Genomic DNA, 17,273 nt, shown 5'->3' with positions numbered 1-17,273 from the left:
TTCAGAAGTGAAATACATAGGAGAAGCTTACTGAAATGGTGGCATAGCTTCACACAGACATGCTGACTGCTGGTCTCACTGAAGAATATGCATTTTTATTTAACTGAATACAGCACAATGTTTCTAAGGATCAGAGAACACTTGAATTGGTTTTCTTGAGTTGTTTAAAAACATGTCAGAATATAGTCCAGCACACTGCAGATATTTTGAAGTCTTTAAGATTTACATATATATATATATATATATATATATATTTTTTTTTTTTTTTAAACAGAATTAAGTATAGCAGTTCCTATCAAAAGCACAAGCATATTACTCCTCAGACAGAAGAGTAAATATTTCCCTTAACCGTGGTGGCAGCTTTCTTGTAGCATTAAAGTCATGCAAACTGTATACAAATCATACAGCTATTTTCCTACTGAGCAGGCACCTGTAACACTGGCAAAACAACATTGAGGGTGAGCAGAAAAACTGACTGCTGTTCCATAAAAGAAATTTAAGAGCTGATGCTAAGAGAATAGAAGTGTTTTCTCATCCTGTGTATAACCTTTACTTATATTTTCTTAAACTGCAGAGAAGTGCCAGTTTGAAATGGACTGTCCACCCCTGAAGTAGGAAACTCAGGACATTTCATCAAGATTCCTTTCATTTTTATTATTATTATTTAACTCTGTGTTCTATTTAGGGTCATTTAGATCACACACACTTTCATAAAGGGCATCCTTCTCTCTTCAACCTATGGGTCAAACGTATTCTCCCACAGATATTTGGAGGTATAATTTGCTCACTAGCACTCTTCAGTCTTTATCTCTGACACATTCAAGGATGCTTAAATCCCACAAGAAAGAAAGGCACACATTAATCTTCAGAAATGTGTCCTTACACACCTTCTGAAAATGAAAACAGATGGTTTTGATAACCTATCAGAACTGCAAACCCTGAAAAATTATGGACCTTTGGAAACAATTCTGAATCTGAAGAAGTTATCAATGAAAATAAGACAAAATTCAGACCATAGAAACTGCGCACAGCACTGAGCCTTTCTTAGGGGACATGAAGCACTCTCTGCTTCCCTAAGCAGTTGCCATTAGGAATCAAAAGCACCCCACAGCTTGGCAGACATAATGTGGGATGTCTATATACACACATACTCAGATTGGCAAGTCATGGAACAACAAATTTTGAAGGCTTGGAGGAACTCAATAAAACTGTCCTCATTTTAAACCAGTCCTGTGCAGCTAGAAGAACAAACAGATGCCGCCTCAGGCTCAGCAGAACCCAATTCATTTTTTCCCCCCTTTCTTTTGTTTTAAAAATCATCTACTTAGAATTCATTTTTAATCCTAAAATATGACCAGAAAAAGAAATGTTTCATTTGATTTTTGTCTCCTTACCTGTATTATCAGCATAGATGTTTACTTATACATGCTGTGATCCTCCCACATATATTTAATCAGATATCAAAACTAAGCTCTCTGGATGCCCAATCTTTGTTTTACTTCAGGGTAAAAGCTTTTTTATTCTTTGCACTGAAATGAATATTTCTGAAGCTATTTCATGGCAACTGCTCTGACAGTGCTGTGTTAAAAATTAACTATGAACTGTACAATGAACTGTACAGTACATTCAAAACTTGCCAGATGCCTGGCATCACCAAATCTCAGCATCTCCTATTGGGCAACAAACCCCATTTCCTGCTTCCTTGGATACGCTTACATGAAAGAAACTATATTGAAAAAATCATCATGATATCATAGCCAACTTAAAAGACAAGCACTGTAAATCAGCACATAAACTCAAAATGCAACAAGGTTGATAAGTAAAGGTTGGTTACTCAGGGTTGACCTCCCTTTATTTCTCAGATCTTCATTCTCATCAGCCAACACCAAATGTCCTGCCCAGCACTGAAGAACCATTAGATTTATAAATAGTAATCTCAGCATGTATCTTCTTTCACCAAAATAAGAAATAAGAACACTATGAAATACTCCTCACAGCTGAGCATGCAAACCTCCACCCTCCCTCACTGCACTCTGAATATTTAGTCAGTTCACAAAACGTTATGAGTACAAACAATAAAATGTCATCTTGTGACAGGAAACTTACCTCACGATCCAGCAGTACGGGTGACACCACTGTGACAATATCTCCCTTTTCTGGGTCAATATAGAACATATTTGGGGAAGGTTTGGTAGGTGTCTGCTTGAGGATGTTATACCTCAGAAGAGCATTGTCTGTGCTAGCATCATCAGCATCAAATGCCGTCATCCGCATCACAGTTGTTCCTAAAGGAAAGGTGGACAGTCAACAGAATGCAGTTAGTAAGCACTTTTATTGCACTACTTTCAAACACAAAAACCAAATGCATACATAACATCAGGACCATTAAGTAATTTCACGTGATACTTCATAATTGCATTTTTCCTGTTTCTACTCGCTGCTGAGCTAACAATAAAACCTCATATTTCTGGTTTGCAGCAAACAAATGACTCACTTAAATACCCCATATTTGAGTACTTTGTTGCTACCCACATAAAGAACATTATCACTAAAGCATCTCCCATGCTTTAAATTCTTCGGGCATAAAGTCTACAGGATCTCATGGAGAAGATGCTGAAGCAATGCTGAAATAACAGAAAGGTTTCCATTTGCAGTTTGTGTAGTTTTGCGCTGTTTCAAAATTGGTTGGACATTTTAAGCCTTCTGCCAATACAACAAACTTTATCATGACTAAAGCTCACTGAATTCTGATTTGAACATACTGCTGGGCTTAGTGCATTGCTCTGAACAAACTATTGCTCAGCTATCTTTAGAGCACCAAAGTTGTTTTCATTACAAAAATTCTATAGCATGCAGTTCTGCTATAGAGAGCAACAGGGAGGATGCCACTGGTTGCACAGAATCTTAAATGATTTAAAGAGGGGAAAAAAAACCCCATAACATTCTTCTGCACTGAGTTAATACAGAGACAACTGAGAAGCTACCAACATTCTTGTTAACTAATGGAGTACATATTCCCACATTGTGAGATCAAATCTTATCCTCTCCATTGCACACTAGAGGTGACAGTTTTATCAAAGCATCTTTTATTTGCTTTGTGTTGTGGGAAGCAAAGAAAGGTAGTAATTAGACAGCATTAGGCTGAACCCTGCAATATTCACCCCTAGACCATTATAATTTTTTAGTAAGTCAATTTATAGGTATAAACAAGAGGTTTTTTGTTCCTTTTCTTTTTTTTTTTTTTTTTAATTTAGAAGCAACACATAATCGCACCAAAACTAAAGCATTTCTTTCAACATTGGCCTGAATGAATAAAATCCTAACAAACAAAAAAAGTCAACTGTTGAAATTTCAACAGTGAATAATGTAACAAATTAATGCAGAAGACATTAGTAAACCAGATACAAATAGGGAAGGTAAGGAAGTATTCACTCTCCTGCCTAAAAATCTTAACCAAAACAATTTAGTCAAATTCCATCAACTATCCAATTTCCATTTAAGCAGCTTAGCACTGAAAACGTATCATCCAACACATGAACCACAATGTCAAAGTTAATTACAACTCTTGGTCAGAGTTCAGTTCTTCTGTATTAGCTAACTCTCTTTTTCCCCCACTGACTTTCAGTAGACAATTATATCTTAAAATTTAATCGCGATAAAAACAATTTCAAATACAACATTTTCATTTCACACTGAATAAGTAAGACTATATTTGATCTATCCACAATATCCATATAGCAACACAGGATTAAAACTTTCTAGTACAGGCAAGGCATAAGTCATTACATTGCTTGCAGAACAGAAATACTATTCATTTATGACGATAAGCAGTGAGTTTCTATTCTTTGTGAAGGCCTTCCAGCATAGCTTAAAATCAAATGAAATAAAATACAGTGGTAAAGATACAAATTATACCAAATAATTCATAAACTAGAATGAATTTCCTCACTCAGTGTTAAACACAGCTGTCATGTTTAGATACGTTTCTTCTAAGCTTTTTTTTTGGGGGGTGCTTGCTTCTTCGAGTACAAAGTATTGGCTCTTGTAGTGACCTTGAATATAAGCTCTCAAAGGTTTTGCTTCATTGCTACGTCAGGCAGAGCTACCCCCTAGAGAAACAGAACAGCTCTGACAGCATGTTGGTTTTATTCACCAGTGATTAAAGGTCAGACAGCTCAAAAAGAAGCTTGCCACTGGATGCCATGCCATGTTTTCCAATATTACAAGGTGATTCTCACCCTGATATTTTCAAATACTTTGTTTGAGACTCCTTCAAAAGAAAAAAATAACACCTTTCTATTATGAAGGAAGAATATTCATCTCTTTTTGTAAGAATAGGGAACTTGTGACATGGACTTTTTTTTTTTTTTAATGTATTTATTGCATTTGAAGATGATTTATTTTCATGTTAGATAGCATTTTTCACAAAGGTCTCCCAAGTCACAAGACCTCACTGAAATCAATAAGAAGACAGATCTTCAAGGGATCTAAAATAGTGCTCAAATGTAAGTGAAATTCAATGATATTTGGGGTGGTCTCTCAAAAAGCACAATTTAATGGGATGCTATGCTCTTCAATACATTAGATGGTATTTTAAATAAATGTAAATTCCTACCATTATTAATCTACTGGATGAGTTATTCCGCAGAGATTTAGAATGTGATTAAGATTTCCACCTGAGTGTGTAATTTCATTTACACAGTTGCTCTAGTCAGTTTTACTGAAATATTTCTAATGATAAGACTGCACATACAGATTTCAGAATCTGATGTAAATCCACAAGGCTCCAGTTACTCTGGCATGAAACTGGCTTGATACAGTGGCTGAATACAATTCTGATTTACCAGCTGAAGTTCTTGAACCTTTCTATTCACTAGACATTATTTTATTCATTTAACCATTCCTTTGCTTCAGAGGGATTAAAAAAAAATAAGAAAATCCAGTAACTCAAAAAAACAGCACCTGGCTTTTACACCATTTTGCAAAGACACACTCGTCCCAGTACGAAAGTAGATAATTGGTTCTATTTGTTTCTCCCTCATCTCTAAGGTTCGGAGATATTAGTATCTAGCTAACCATGAAGGTGGTAGATGTGCTTAAGCAAAAGTTATTTTATTCTCACAAGTTCATATAACAGATGTAAAAATGCATATAAAACTTCTTGTTAGATGTCATTATATATTATTACAGTCAGTATAAGATTGTATCTGTTTTTGGTTTATGAACATCAGCACAAAGAATTACAACTCTTTAAACATCACTTATACGCCTTCATCACTCCAATAACTGAAGTCAAATAGTGCTGCTAAAAACAGAAAGGAAACCTTGCACTGAGCTGAAAAATGGTACTCTGCTTCTACAGCCATGCTAACAGCTTGTACCTGGACACATCTTTCTCACAGCCTTGTTCTCATGTTTGCAAACTAACCAGAACTCATTGTCATCCATTTATTTCAAAGCACAGCGGTATCTACCTTATTACATCAAAACAATAACTCTCATATATACAAAAATTAGAAAGGACTGGCATCTCAATAATAACAATAAAATAAAAAACACAGCAGCTTTAAACCAGGAAAACATATTCCAAAGACCTTGTGTGGAAGTCTGACAACCATATTTCCAGGAAAAAACTTGACTATACCTGTTAGTGTGTTCACATAAAGCGCACTTGACTATGCATTTTGGGATGGGCCACCACAAATACTACATTAAGAGATCTGATCCCTTGAAATGCAGCTGCACTAACTTTTATTTTAAAAGGCTCTACAACATACATCCGGTCCAAAAGTGTTTAAATCAAGATGCACGTTTCCTCAGTATTACTTCTTCATCATAAAGTTTTATTCTTCATAAAAGATTCATTTCCCCAGTCCCATAAACTGACTACTTCTAATTCAGTGTCATTTTATAAATACTTCCATTCCTGGCATCAATCAAACGCAGCTGGCTTTCAAACCACAAAACAACAGCTTGCTACATTATCATGTTAAACAATATATATTAACTTATCAAGCTGAGGAACAAATGTCTGCAAAATCAGCAACTTTTGAGTTCTGCTGATGATGTGCAGATATTCACTGAGGCATCCTCTACCAGAAAAGGTACAGTTGTTCCATGGCGTGTTTCAATATTCACGCTTTATTTGTCACACCCTCTGGGCAGTTTAACTACTATCATAATCTCTCAATCCCTCTGCTCACACTTCCGTTTTCCTCATCGATCCAGCACACATTCCACTAGACAAGTCATTGTTTCAAACACTGCAGCTATCAATCTGTTCATTGCACATTTGGCCTCTAAGTCGGCTTGGAAGTACTGGCAAAAACCTCCCCTTAGGCATTAAGATGTAAAGCAAAACACTTGCACAGTTTTGTGGTGATTGGAGCAGATGGTATCTTGGGAAACATTGTTTTACTGCTTAACCTTTCTTTTGCTTTTCCTGTCCCTCCACCACCCCAACTACATCCTATTCCCACTCAGCTGATGAAGCAGTAGGTTTTGTCATTCATAACTGAGTGTTATACAAACACACGTACTCAGAGCTGTGGTTTTTGTGGGGCTCTTACAGACCAATACAGCCATTTTTCCTTCTGTATTTCAAGATGACTCACTGAACACTTACTGAGGAGCTACTTTCAAAGTATCTGGCAAAACACTGGGATTTGTAACTTTTTCCACACTGTTCAGATGAATATCTTCTTGTTATTTCTCTCAGTGTGTTTAAGTGTAATTTACTGTGATTAAAAATAAAGGATTTACAATTGTGCAAGTCTCTTAGAAGATGACTCTCAATCCTATCCTTAAAATATTATCCAATTTAAGGACTGAAAGGTTTTATCAGAGTTACAGTGCTAAAAACCTTCTGACTTGAGAGTTACATTAGTTTTCTGTCTCACTGTACATTCTGTTCAGTAACTGCCTTATGCATGCACTACAGAAAGAAACATGTCTGATTTCATAATTAGCACCATCAGTTTGCTGAATTCTAAATAAAGCTTCTTAAAAAGTTCAGATGTGCCTCTGTATATCAAAAATAATTAGTTGAACAGTATGCTTTTAGGAAATAAAGCTATTTTAACCCAAGAAGTAGATCAGAAACAAAAAATGAGAAGAAAAGGGAAGAAAAGAGAGGGTTATAAGCATATCTAAAACACTTTAGATCTACTGCTATAGAATGAAGCCCAACAGCTTTCAGAATGTTAAGCAAAGGAGAAAAGCCTTCTCACTCCTACACCTATCATAACTAATTATGTTTGACTGTCATTTTGTACTTTAAAGACAACAAGCCCCAGGGAAGCAAAACAAATATAAGAAGAAAGGCCCATTATGTCTCCAATCAAGTGCATTTGAATTGCAACTACAGTTATTAACTTACACATGTTATTAAAGACTGGAAGGCTTTTCTCAATAGAGAAGACATTTAGTAAGAATTAATGACTTTAGTCTTTTAGCATATCTTAAATTTGCATGGGGCAATAATTTCCTGCTCCACAGGACTTTTTCACAACATTGACATCGATGCCTGGCAGATGCAGGATAAATTAACTGTCTAAGCCACAGTTTAGAAGGCACTGCAGATCAACACACCATCCCTGCCAACCTGTTGCAGTCAGCAGAAGTGAAGAGATGAACTAGTTAAATCTCAGATGTGGAACAAATAACAAATTGCTGTTCAGACAGAAAAGAAACTTCAGTAACATTAAATAGAGATTAAGAACTGAGAAGAATGGCTGCTATCTATAAGAGAGTTAATGTGGCCAGAAACTATGTAAACTGAGGAAGAAATAACAGGAGATTCTCTGTTGAATATAACAAAACATTAAAGACATAAGGGCAGGATGATCATTAGCAATACTAACAAGAATTTTTTTCATGAATAATACGGCTATTTTGGTAGAGTAATTAGTGCAGGTGGGGGCTTTTTGAGAATGAGTTATATCTAGTATTGTCTCAGGATATACCATAGGGTAGAGAGTCATGTGACTGAAAACCATATTCAGGTATCTGCAGCTCCAAGTGTGACAATGACATATATGAAATGCCAGTAAGTGAATCTGCATTAGTTGAAGTTATGTGACATGGATGATGCCATTTGCTAAGCCAGATATATTTTTCATAATAGGATTCAGCCTAAACTCTGTAACAGCAGCAAAAAAGCAGCACTGCCATGCTTGCTTCTCTTTTGACCAGTAAAGTCTATTAAGAAAAGGCATGAATTACCTTTTGGATCATGACCACAAGCTATAAAAAGTCCCACTGTTCTAATATTTTAACTGCCAATTCATAACATAATCTTATGTGTCAGATAACATAACTCATAAAGCAATATAACACATTCTCTTGAAGTGAAAGGTTTAATGTAAAAGATGATATGCAATGAACATCACACAGCAGGTGAATATGACAGAACAATGATTTATGTGCAAAAGAATAGCTATCCAGCACACTAAGAAGATTCAGCCCTAGACACATGCAAAGAAAACACAGAGGAGCTGCATTCTCTCTGGAGCTTAGCTAGCACAAGATGTCAGTCAGAAAAATCACAGGAAATAAATACCATGAGACATTAAAACAGCACAGAATTCAGCTCCCTAAAAACAATGCAGGACCATTATTGAAAAGGTACAGAATATTGGCTTCTTTAGCCTGAAAACCTTAAATGAAGAAATTTCCACACTCCCATGATGGGACTTACCATCATGATCAATGCATTTGGCCAACAGCTGCCAGAAAGCTAGCTCAAATCCTAAAATAGCCTAAAATAGCCAGCTACACTCCAGCTTGTCACCACATGAGTGGAGAAGGAGGATGCTTAGCTCTTTCCCCCAACTCCTATAAAACTTTCATAGGTAAAATGTCCAAAACCTGACAGCTCCTGCCTAGAGTGACCTTTGAATTTACTCATGCCTTTGATCTGAACTGTTTGACAGCTGAAATACTTTCAGAGTTGCTTGTGACTCATCATGCTGGTTTCTCACTTCCATGTGGAATTGGAATTGCTTGCAATCATTCAAATTTGATTTCAGCTGTTTAAATGCAGATGCAAACTTTATAGACTAGAATAGCTATACAGAGAGCTTACTAAAATATATGTATATTCTAGAAGGTTTAGCTTATCACTGCTTTACAATCCAAATGTTTTCTTCTAGCTTTTCTCTGACTTTTCTTTATTAGTTTCCCATCCTTCTACTCTTCCCTGCTTATCTGGGTGGCACAGTTCTGGACAGAGCAGCTCAAATTGCTAATAGACAACAATTGTAATGCTAATAAAAATACATAAAGCCTGATGTAAATTTCATACCCAGAAATACCCGTGAGAAATTATCTTTTGAATGTAGCCGAGTGCTTCCAGTAAACTTCAAGACAAAATAAAACAGGCAATATTAAATTAATCACTGAACTTTCCTTCCAGAAGAAAAGTTAATATCCAGTTTCTCCTAATCTATAATGCAGGGAGGAATTCTTAATCAAGATAAATGAAGAAAAGAAAATTGATATTTCAGAGGGTTAGTTTTGTAAAAAAAATAAAAATAACTGACAATTATTTGTCTTCTGAACTTCTGGGAAAGAAGCAGCCATTGTTCAGTTCAGAACCATTTTCATATTTATTCAGTCCCATTTATACAGGGATGTCAGCAAGCACAGTCTCTTCTCTTAGCTCTTAATGAAATGAAGCATTTTTAGAAGTAATTAATAATTGTAGAGGAAATCTAACCTCAGTGAAGGTATCAAACTGCCATGTCCTTAAAATATGTGATACCAATCCTATTGATACTGTCTTTCATTACAGATACAGAAAGAGACAGTTGGATGATTCTTCTGTACTTTTCTCCTAGCATCACATACCTGAAAAACCTTTTGTATCCCACTCCATGACTACTTATGTAAGAAAGGAAAATATTTGTATTAAGCCCATTAGAAACCACATCCCAGCATTATGCTGGACAGCACTGCAGTACTTGGCCCTCAAAATGCAGAGGTCTGCAAGAATTAACAGCAGGCCATGATATCACTGTTCTTACTCCCTTAAAATTGATACATTGTGTTGAGGAAAGGACCTCAAGCAACAAATCAAGTTATTTTAACTTTGTGTGCAATTCATTTAGTATTGGAAGGGCTACATAATGTCCCTCCCGAGAAAAATATGGGTATGGAAAAGGCTCTGTATGTCATAAAGCATCTAAATATTGACTGTGGAACTCTTTAATGTAAAATTAATAATTAAGCACTGAACAACTCACTATATATCACCACCAGCAATATGACAGCTAAAGACGACAGAGTTGGTGGAGCTCTGGGAAAATACAGTACACCAAGCTTGTTTAAATATAATTGCATGAATGCACATATGCGTTCTCTTAGGCTCGAAGGAAAGAAGCTTGGAATGCAATTGGACAGAGCTGTAGCTATCTGTAAGTATCCACACTGACAAGTTACTTTTGTTTTGGGTTTCCTATATAGACCTGCTTGAATCCTAAACTATCAAAAGGCAAACCAATATAATACTTTCTGATCTTAAAGTAGTCAGCAATGGGCAGAGTGTTATATGACCAAATGACAAAGCAGATCATTTTGTCCCAAAACAAGTACCTGATTTCTGTTGGAATGATATATGCAGAGAAAAAGCAGCAAATAGTGGTAGGAAACATCACAGGTGAGTGCCTACACCACTCATCTTCTTTTCCTATTAGAATTCACTGAACAAGCAACCGGGACATGGAAATAAACAGAAGTCACCCTGTCCCAGGATCCCTGTTGATTTAAACCCAGTTTCCACTACAAGAATTGTTAATAGCAGTGTAGTTAATAGCAGTATACAACCACATTTAAAAGTCATCTGTAAATACCATTTGTACAAATACATAAACCTTTTCCCCATCATTTTCTTTTATGCTTTAGAATGGAGTCCTACTGCACCAGTCTATGGAATGCTGGTAACTTCAGAAGTTACCAACCCTCACAAACATTAGTCGCATGCATTAGATGCAAACTTCTCTGTTCAGGGAATTCCATGTTAGCATTTTATTTGAATGTACATTAGAGAACAGTTTGCAATTTCATTCACTTGCTTGCCGTTCATGAAATAATCCACTGATACTAATCCCAGCAGCTTTGTTATGCATAGTGTACTTTCTATAACAGCCAGATCTGACATTTATCTTCTTTGCACTGAGTGTGTTGACACAGAGCAACACAGTTAAACTGCATGTTTTGCTAAAGAAAGTAAAAGCCATCATCTCATATAAGAGTTACCTGGTTATGGAATACTAAGTAGGCTTTGTAAAGTATTAAAAAAAAAAAATCATGTCTATTCATGCAACCACAGACTTGCATAACAAAAACCCTGGTGACAATAAGGTTATATTGTAGAAAGCACAGAAACGCAGGTGTTAGCACCCCACTGTTAGTACAGCGTTAAGAATGTAATGCTCTCAAACATGCCAAGCTCTCAAGATAATAGACATTTGTTTCCTTTATACATTATCTGAATCCTTCACATTTTCCTGGTTAATAGCAGGCTACCGCTTTATCACATTTGCTTGCAGGAGACAGAGTTGATAAACATTCTGTTTTTAATATCACTTATGAAACCCACAGAGTGAGCACATCTACCTAATACAGATACTCCTTCAAACAATAACATTCCTGTGTGCGTGCAAAAAGTTACATCACTGATGACTGTGAAATTGAATGTACTGATATGGTTTGTTTCAAAGTTCTTCTTAAAGTACTGCTTTATTCACTAACATGCCAAGATCAGGGCACGAGATCAAAACATCTCTGAGCAGTTCTATATGGGATATCACAAAGGCATTTCTTAATCAGGATTTGAATGGAAAACAGTTAAAAACATTTTTCATTCTCTATGTGCATGTTTCTAAAGCAGTGAGATCTAAGCAACTATTTCCAAATTAGATTATTACATCATAAATTAAGCACACCACAGATGCTTATAAGCCTTAATTAAAATCAACCTAGTGACCCTCAATTAAATGTTAAATGTTTATGAAATGTTTCTTCAAAACTTGTTAGTCATTTATAAAGTGTTTATATGAGAACAGATATAAATGATGTCTTTCAATTTTACGGACAAACTATACAAAGTACTTTCATTTCATCTTCTCTCCTTAATGCTGCATGTGGTGACACTGCAATATGGGATATGTGGTAATTTCTTGTCAGTTTTGACTTACTGATATCAGCAACGACACTGTGAATAATAGTACCGGAACATTACAGGCTCATAAAGGCAAATGAATGCTTTAAGAACTGACAGTACATACATCCCTAAAACTGGAATTTAGATGTACTCCTCTGAAGCAAATAGATAAATTGCATTATATGTACAATTACAACTGGCTGTGTGTGCTTCATTGACATGATTTCATTTTGCAAAATACTATCTAAATATGTAATGTAGATAATTTACGTATTAGAGAGACATATACTTGGTATGAAATACATAATAGATTTATAGATCTGGGAAAGTCATGAATAAAAAGAGTAAAATGAAATTACTTTTACTTTATCTCAGTGCAAATGATTTTCAAACTCATGTTCTTTTCACTGACATTTTCACCTGCCGAGTTACCCACATGGATTTGGCTCGATTCAAATAATACAAATAGTCTTCACTTTCATGAAAAAGAAGTCAAAACAGATGAAACAGCTGATGTGTTTCACAGGAAAACAGGGGAAACTGTCAATGTTGTGACAGTAGAAGAACTTTCCTTTTCCACCACTTTCCCTTTTCAGACGGCTTTGGTATATCTTTAAATGTCTGCATTTATATTTCAAGCCACTTTCTAGGGAACTTATGCTTAATAGAGCAGTCATCATCCTAGAGTTACAGTAGAAGCAAGTGATCTTTAAGTCCATCAAGAATTCTTGTGATGGAAAAGCAGAAGGAAGGATAGTGAGGAGATGGAAAAAAACCCTTTGATTTGGCAATATTGAAGCTGTTGCCTGCTCTTACACAAAGGCTGAGAGCAAAGCAAATACAATAATGCAATTCAGGGCTAACCTAGCAGCAAGAAAAGCTCTTTGACCTATGCCCAAAACTTCCTTCATTAAAAGAAGATGAAGGGTACTATGGGAATACGTTCAGATGACATAGAACAAGAATATTAGCATGGAAACTGAATCAGACAACCTAGAAAACATAGTAATGCTGTTGATTCTGAAAGCAAAAGATTTTTTGTTATCACAATTTTCAGAGGCTGTTTCATCATCTAAAAAAGGAGTGCAAAGGAATAAAAAGCTGTTGATGGTGATCAGTGCAAAGAACGTGCAGTCACACTGGTCAATAGTCTCTATGTACTGCTTGAGAGGCGCAGAATATGAAAAGTGTTCATTTAGTTATATACAACCTATGCAGACTGTGCAGGCCAGAGCTACAAGAAGGAAAAGCTGACCTCTTAAAAAACATCATCACAAGACAAACAGGTAATAAAACTGTCAGCATGTTTCCTGCCCCTGGATATACTGAAACCTCTACTGACAGGTTTCAACTGCTTTCAAATATTTAATAAGAAATTTTAGGTTCCTACATTTAAAACCATGTTAGCAAGCAAGTTGGATTTCAAGTACCATCCACATAAATACTTTCAAGATAGTGATGCTTCTCCTGCTATGTATACAATTTCTTTTTCAGAACAGGACTTCAGATCCAGCTCCTTGAAAAAAACAGAGCAACAAGCAGAACACTTTCTAACATGTTCCAGTGTTTATCTCACAACTGCACAAGCCTGAAGAGACTTCTTAAAATAAGTTGAAGAAACGAGAGAAAAAACAATCACACATTTCTTTTAAAGGTATTTTCAATATCCTATTTTGCCAGCCAGATATTTCTTTCCTTCATTCCTCTCTTCTAGAGCAGGCTGCAGTGATCAATAGGCAACGCGCTTATGAAGTTCTGAGACTAACCAGAAATGTGGCAGCCCCACAGTATAGATTGTGCTTTATTCTCAGCTTCTGCTTCAAACCATAAGCAACGCTTCTTTTTCCCTATGCTTCTCTTGTTCAGATCAATGATATTCCATTGTCTTTTAATTACAAAACTGTAAAACAGTGTATTATTCTGTATATGTACTACAAACCGCTGTAAGTATGTACAAGAAATGAGACTAATTCTGAGCCTTAAAAAGACTGACTCAGCTTCTCTTCCCAAAGGCATAAAGAAATGGACAAGATTCTCAGCTGTACCCAGCTAATACTAAAAGCCTTTGCAGAAATGAGCACAGAGAGGAATATGCAATATGTGCTTGTGAATTCTCCCACTAAAAAGAACAGTAAGTTGGCCCCAAACAACTAGGTGTCTCATTGGTTCCTCCTGTGGTATACTACTTCTGTGAAACCTGCTTACACCATTCAAACATTCCTTCTACTGCTGGTGATGATGACAGTAATGCCAGAGAGAAATTTTCAGCAGTTAAATTCACTGACCAGCTCTGAATCTCATCTACCTGAAGAGGTCCTATGTAGAATGCACAGGAAATGAAGTTTCTACTGAATACAAAATATAAACCAGTTTTCTTAAACAGTACTTTTTAAAAAACAGACCCAATGCAAACCATCCTACGATTACTGTAACTGGAAGGAAACAGAAAAGCTTCCTACTGCAGAACAGATTTCTGGCACACAAATGAGCATTACACTGCATTACAGTTCTATGGAGGTTCTGCAGCTGAGACAAAATGCTGGCGTAAACATATAACATGAGCTGCAGGATATATTTGATCAACTGCTGCCCTTTGCAATCTTCCTGTTAGCTCTTTTATCAAGACTCATAACTGCATCTGCAGTCTAAGGCATTAATAAATATTTTACTATTCTGCCTTGTTTTTTTATAAACTTACACAAGACAACTAGTACTGTGGGTTTCAGAGAATAAATCTACATAATACCATATTTGATAAACCTATGAAAATGAAAATTAACTGATATTTTTGTTACATTCTCCTCTTTGTCCTTAGAAAACCTGCCTGAATGATATATAGATATAAAATGTTTTCTAAGGCTGACTAGCTAGCTTGTTTCCAGTAAAATGACTTTCCCTTGAGAGGAGCATTATGATTTCTTTAATGCAATCTTCATCCATTACCATTGATTACGGCTTCATTAAATATGAAAACTAGGATTAACTCTTAGCAACAGATATCACTTTCCACCTAAAACATTTTCCTCTGTATGCTTTGCTCTGGGAGAGAAGCATAATAAATAGTTTATTTATGTACTGTTTTGAATGAAGAAATTGCCTGTAGCAAAAACCTAAGCACATCTCCCTGGCAAAATACTCATCATTTGGATGAGGATGGAGCACCAATATGAAAGTCTGGGACAAAAACCACTTGCAACCCAGGCACTCGTTGTGGCATCAAGGAGTTAAGTGCTACTAAATACTTCCTAGTCAGATAAGCTAATGAATTACATCCATCCTTACTTGCACATGAATCAATAAGTTTATGAAAAGACTGGTGGAAGACAAAGTTGTTTCAGCTGCAGCGTAAAACTACCTGTCCAGTCAGTCTGGAGTGCATCACTAGCAGACAGCATGGCTTGATGTAAGCCATGCATGGAATAGCCATAATTGAAAACAGCAGAGAAATTGTATATTAATGTGCTAACCATGCTTGTGCAAAATAACTCTTTAAAATGAACTTTGTCTTTTTTGTTTTTCAAATGTCCTCCTTCATTTTGTCTTCAATAAATAAATAAATAAAAGATTTTGAGAAACTTCTCATACGGAGAAAACATCATAGGAACAGATATTACTTTATTACTTTGTTATATTATAAATAATATACATATATATAATAATATATAATACTCCAATTATTACAGCTATTACTCGTTCGACCCCATTCTACAATCAACATTTAATACCCGAAGTTTTAAAATGTTAAGTTCCAGGTAGAAAGGCAACGTTCTGCCTCACTGCCTGGCACCAGGTCTCACACCGGCTTCCTTAAACCAGTTCACTCCCATGATGTATTAAGGCATCTTAAAGATCACGTTCAAACTCTCGCTCTACAGCTTTGCACATATTGTAAGTAGACAAACTCAAACACTTGCTGCAAAGAGTATTCCCAGTTTCCACATTTATCAAGAAGGCTTTTTTAAAGGATTGATCTATAACCTGAGGGATCAATTTAGGCAAAAGAACATCAGATCAATAAAGTAAGGAAGAAAAAGCTAAAGAAGACAGGAAACCAAGAGAAATAGGAAGACATTTTTAACAGGCACTACATACATCCCCTTGCAAACAAGAACTAATCTCCCAAGTAGGCAGTCTCACTTTTTACTTCACTCTAAACCAGGAAAGAACACATTTTTATTACTCACGCAACTTGTTATCTTCGCATTTAAGTGCCAGGCACTGATTCCTCTCTTAGAGCTAAATACATTTCCATTGGCACACATTCAGATTCTCTCAGCAGCTTATTATGGCACAACATAGTAAAATATATTAGAAAATATGCCTCTCTCTTGCAAGAATACTAGTGTACATGATGCAACACTAGTAGGCTCGTAGGAGGCAGTGACACCACACAGATCATTTTGTCTGTCAGCCCACTGACATGCATCTGTAATTAATATTCACAATTTTATTTTTGTGAAGGAGGTAAATTCAAGATGTGATACGTACATATGGTATAGGCAATGTTGAGGTAGGCTGTCCAGCAATCCTTTAAAGGTGACTTGAGAGAGCCAGTTTAAAACAAGCATTTTGTCTTATAACATCATATACTTTGTCCAGGGATCTCTAGCATTTGCTAGCATAGTAAGAGGGCATTTCAGTTTGCTTCTAACATAAGAAGTTGTTTTACCCTCACTATTCACTGGGATAAAGAAACTATACAAACATGAAAACATACAGCAAAGAAGCTAATCTCTAAGAAATAAATGTTATCATTTCAATGTCATATAATAAACTGCACTTGAAAGAAAGTGAAATCGTTCTGTCAAAAAGAATACAGGTTGTCAGTCCGCAGCATGTCTTTGAAAACAATCTATAATAAACATAGGAAAAAAGTGCCCCACTGAGCGGATAGTCTGTGATTAAGAATATTACAAAAGTATCTTATAAATACCTCTAAAATTAGAAAAGAAAGGCCTCACAAAACACAAAATACCGACAGAGGTCAAAATACTGTTGCATTCTCAAAGTTTTGTACTTGGTCAGCTCATGAATTTCCAAAGAAATTATGAAAGTGAAGAGAAAGTACCAAGCTATCACAGAAAGATACTGTGAGGGATGGATTCGTGCT

At 35.9% G+C, this 17,273-nt stretch overlaps 1 protein-coding gene across 5 annotated transcripts in view; it reads right to left on the bottom strand.

The window, feature by feature from the left end:
- The window catches only part of CDH13 (cadherin 13), a 386,189-nt gene that overhangs the window by 115,362 nt on the left and 253,554 nt on the right, over window positions 1-17,273 (bottom strand). For all 5 annotated transcript variants that reach the window (XM_015874146.2, XM_015874147.2, XM_032447005.1 and 2 more), the window contains one exon: window positions 2,107-2,285. In XM_015874146.2, coding sequence (XP_015729632.1) covers window positions 2,107-2,285 — 179 coding nt within the window. The remainder of the gene's footprint in view (window positions 1-2,106; window positions 2,286-17,273) is intronic.

The sequence above is a fragment of the Coturnix japonica genome, chromosome 11, assembly GCF_001577835.2.
Source record: "Coturnix japonica isolate 7356 chromosome 11, Coturnix japonica 2.1, whole genome shotgun sequence".
Classification (NCBI taxonomy): Eukaryota; Metazoa; Chordata; class Aves; order Galliformes; family Phasianidae; genus Coturnix; species Coturnix japonica.
Note: the sequence above shows the minus strand (reverse complement) of the source record. Positions and strands in the feature narration are given on the sequence as shown.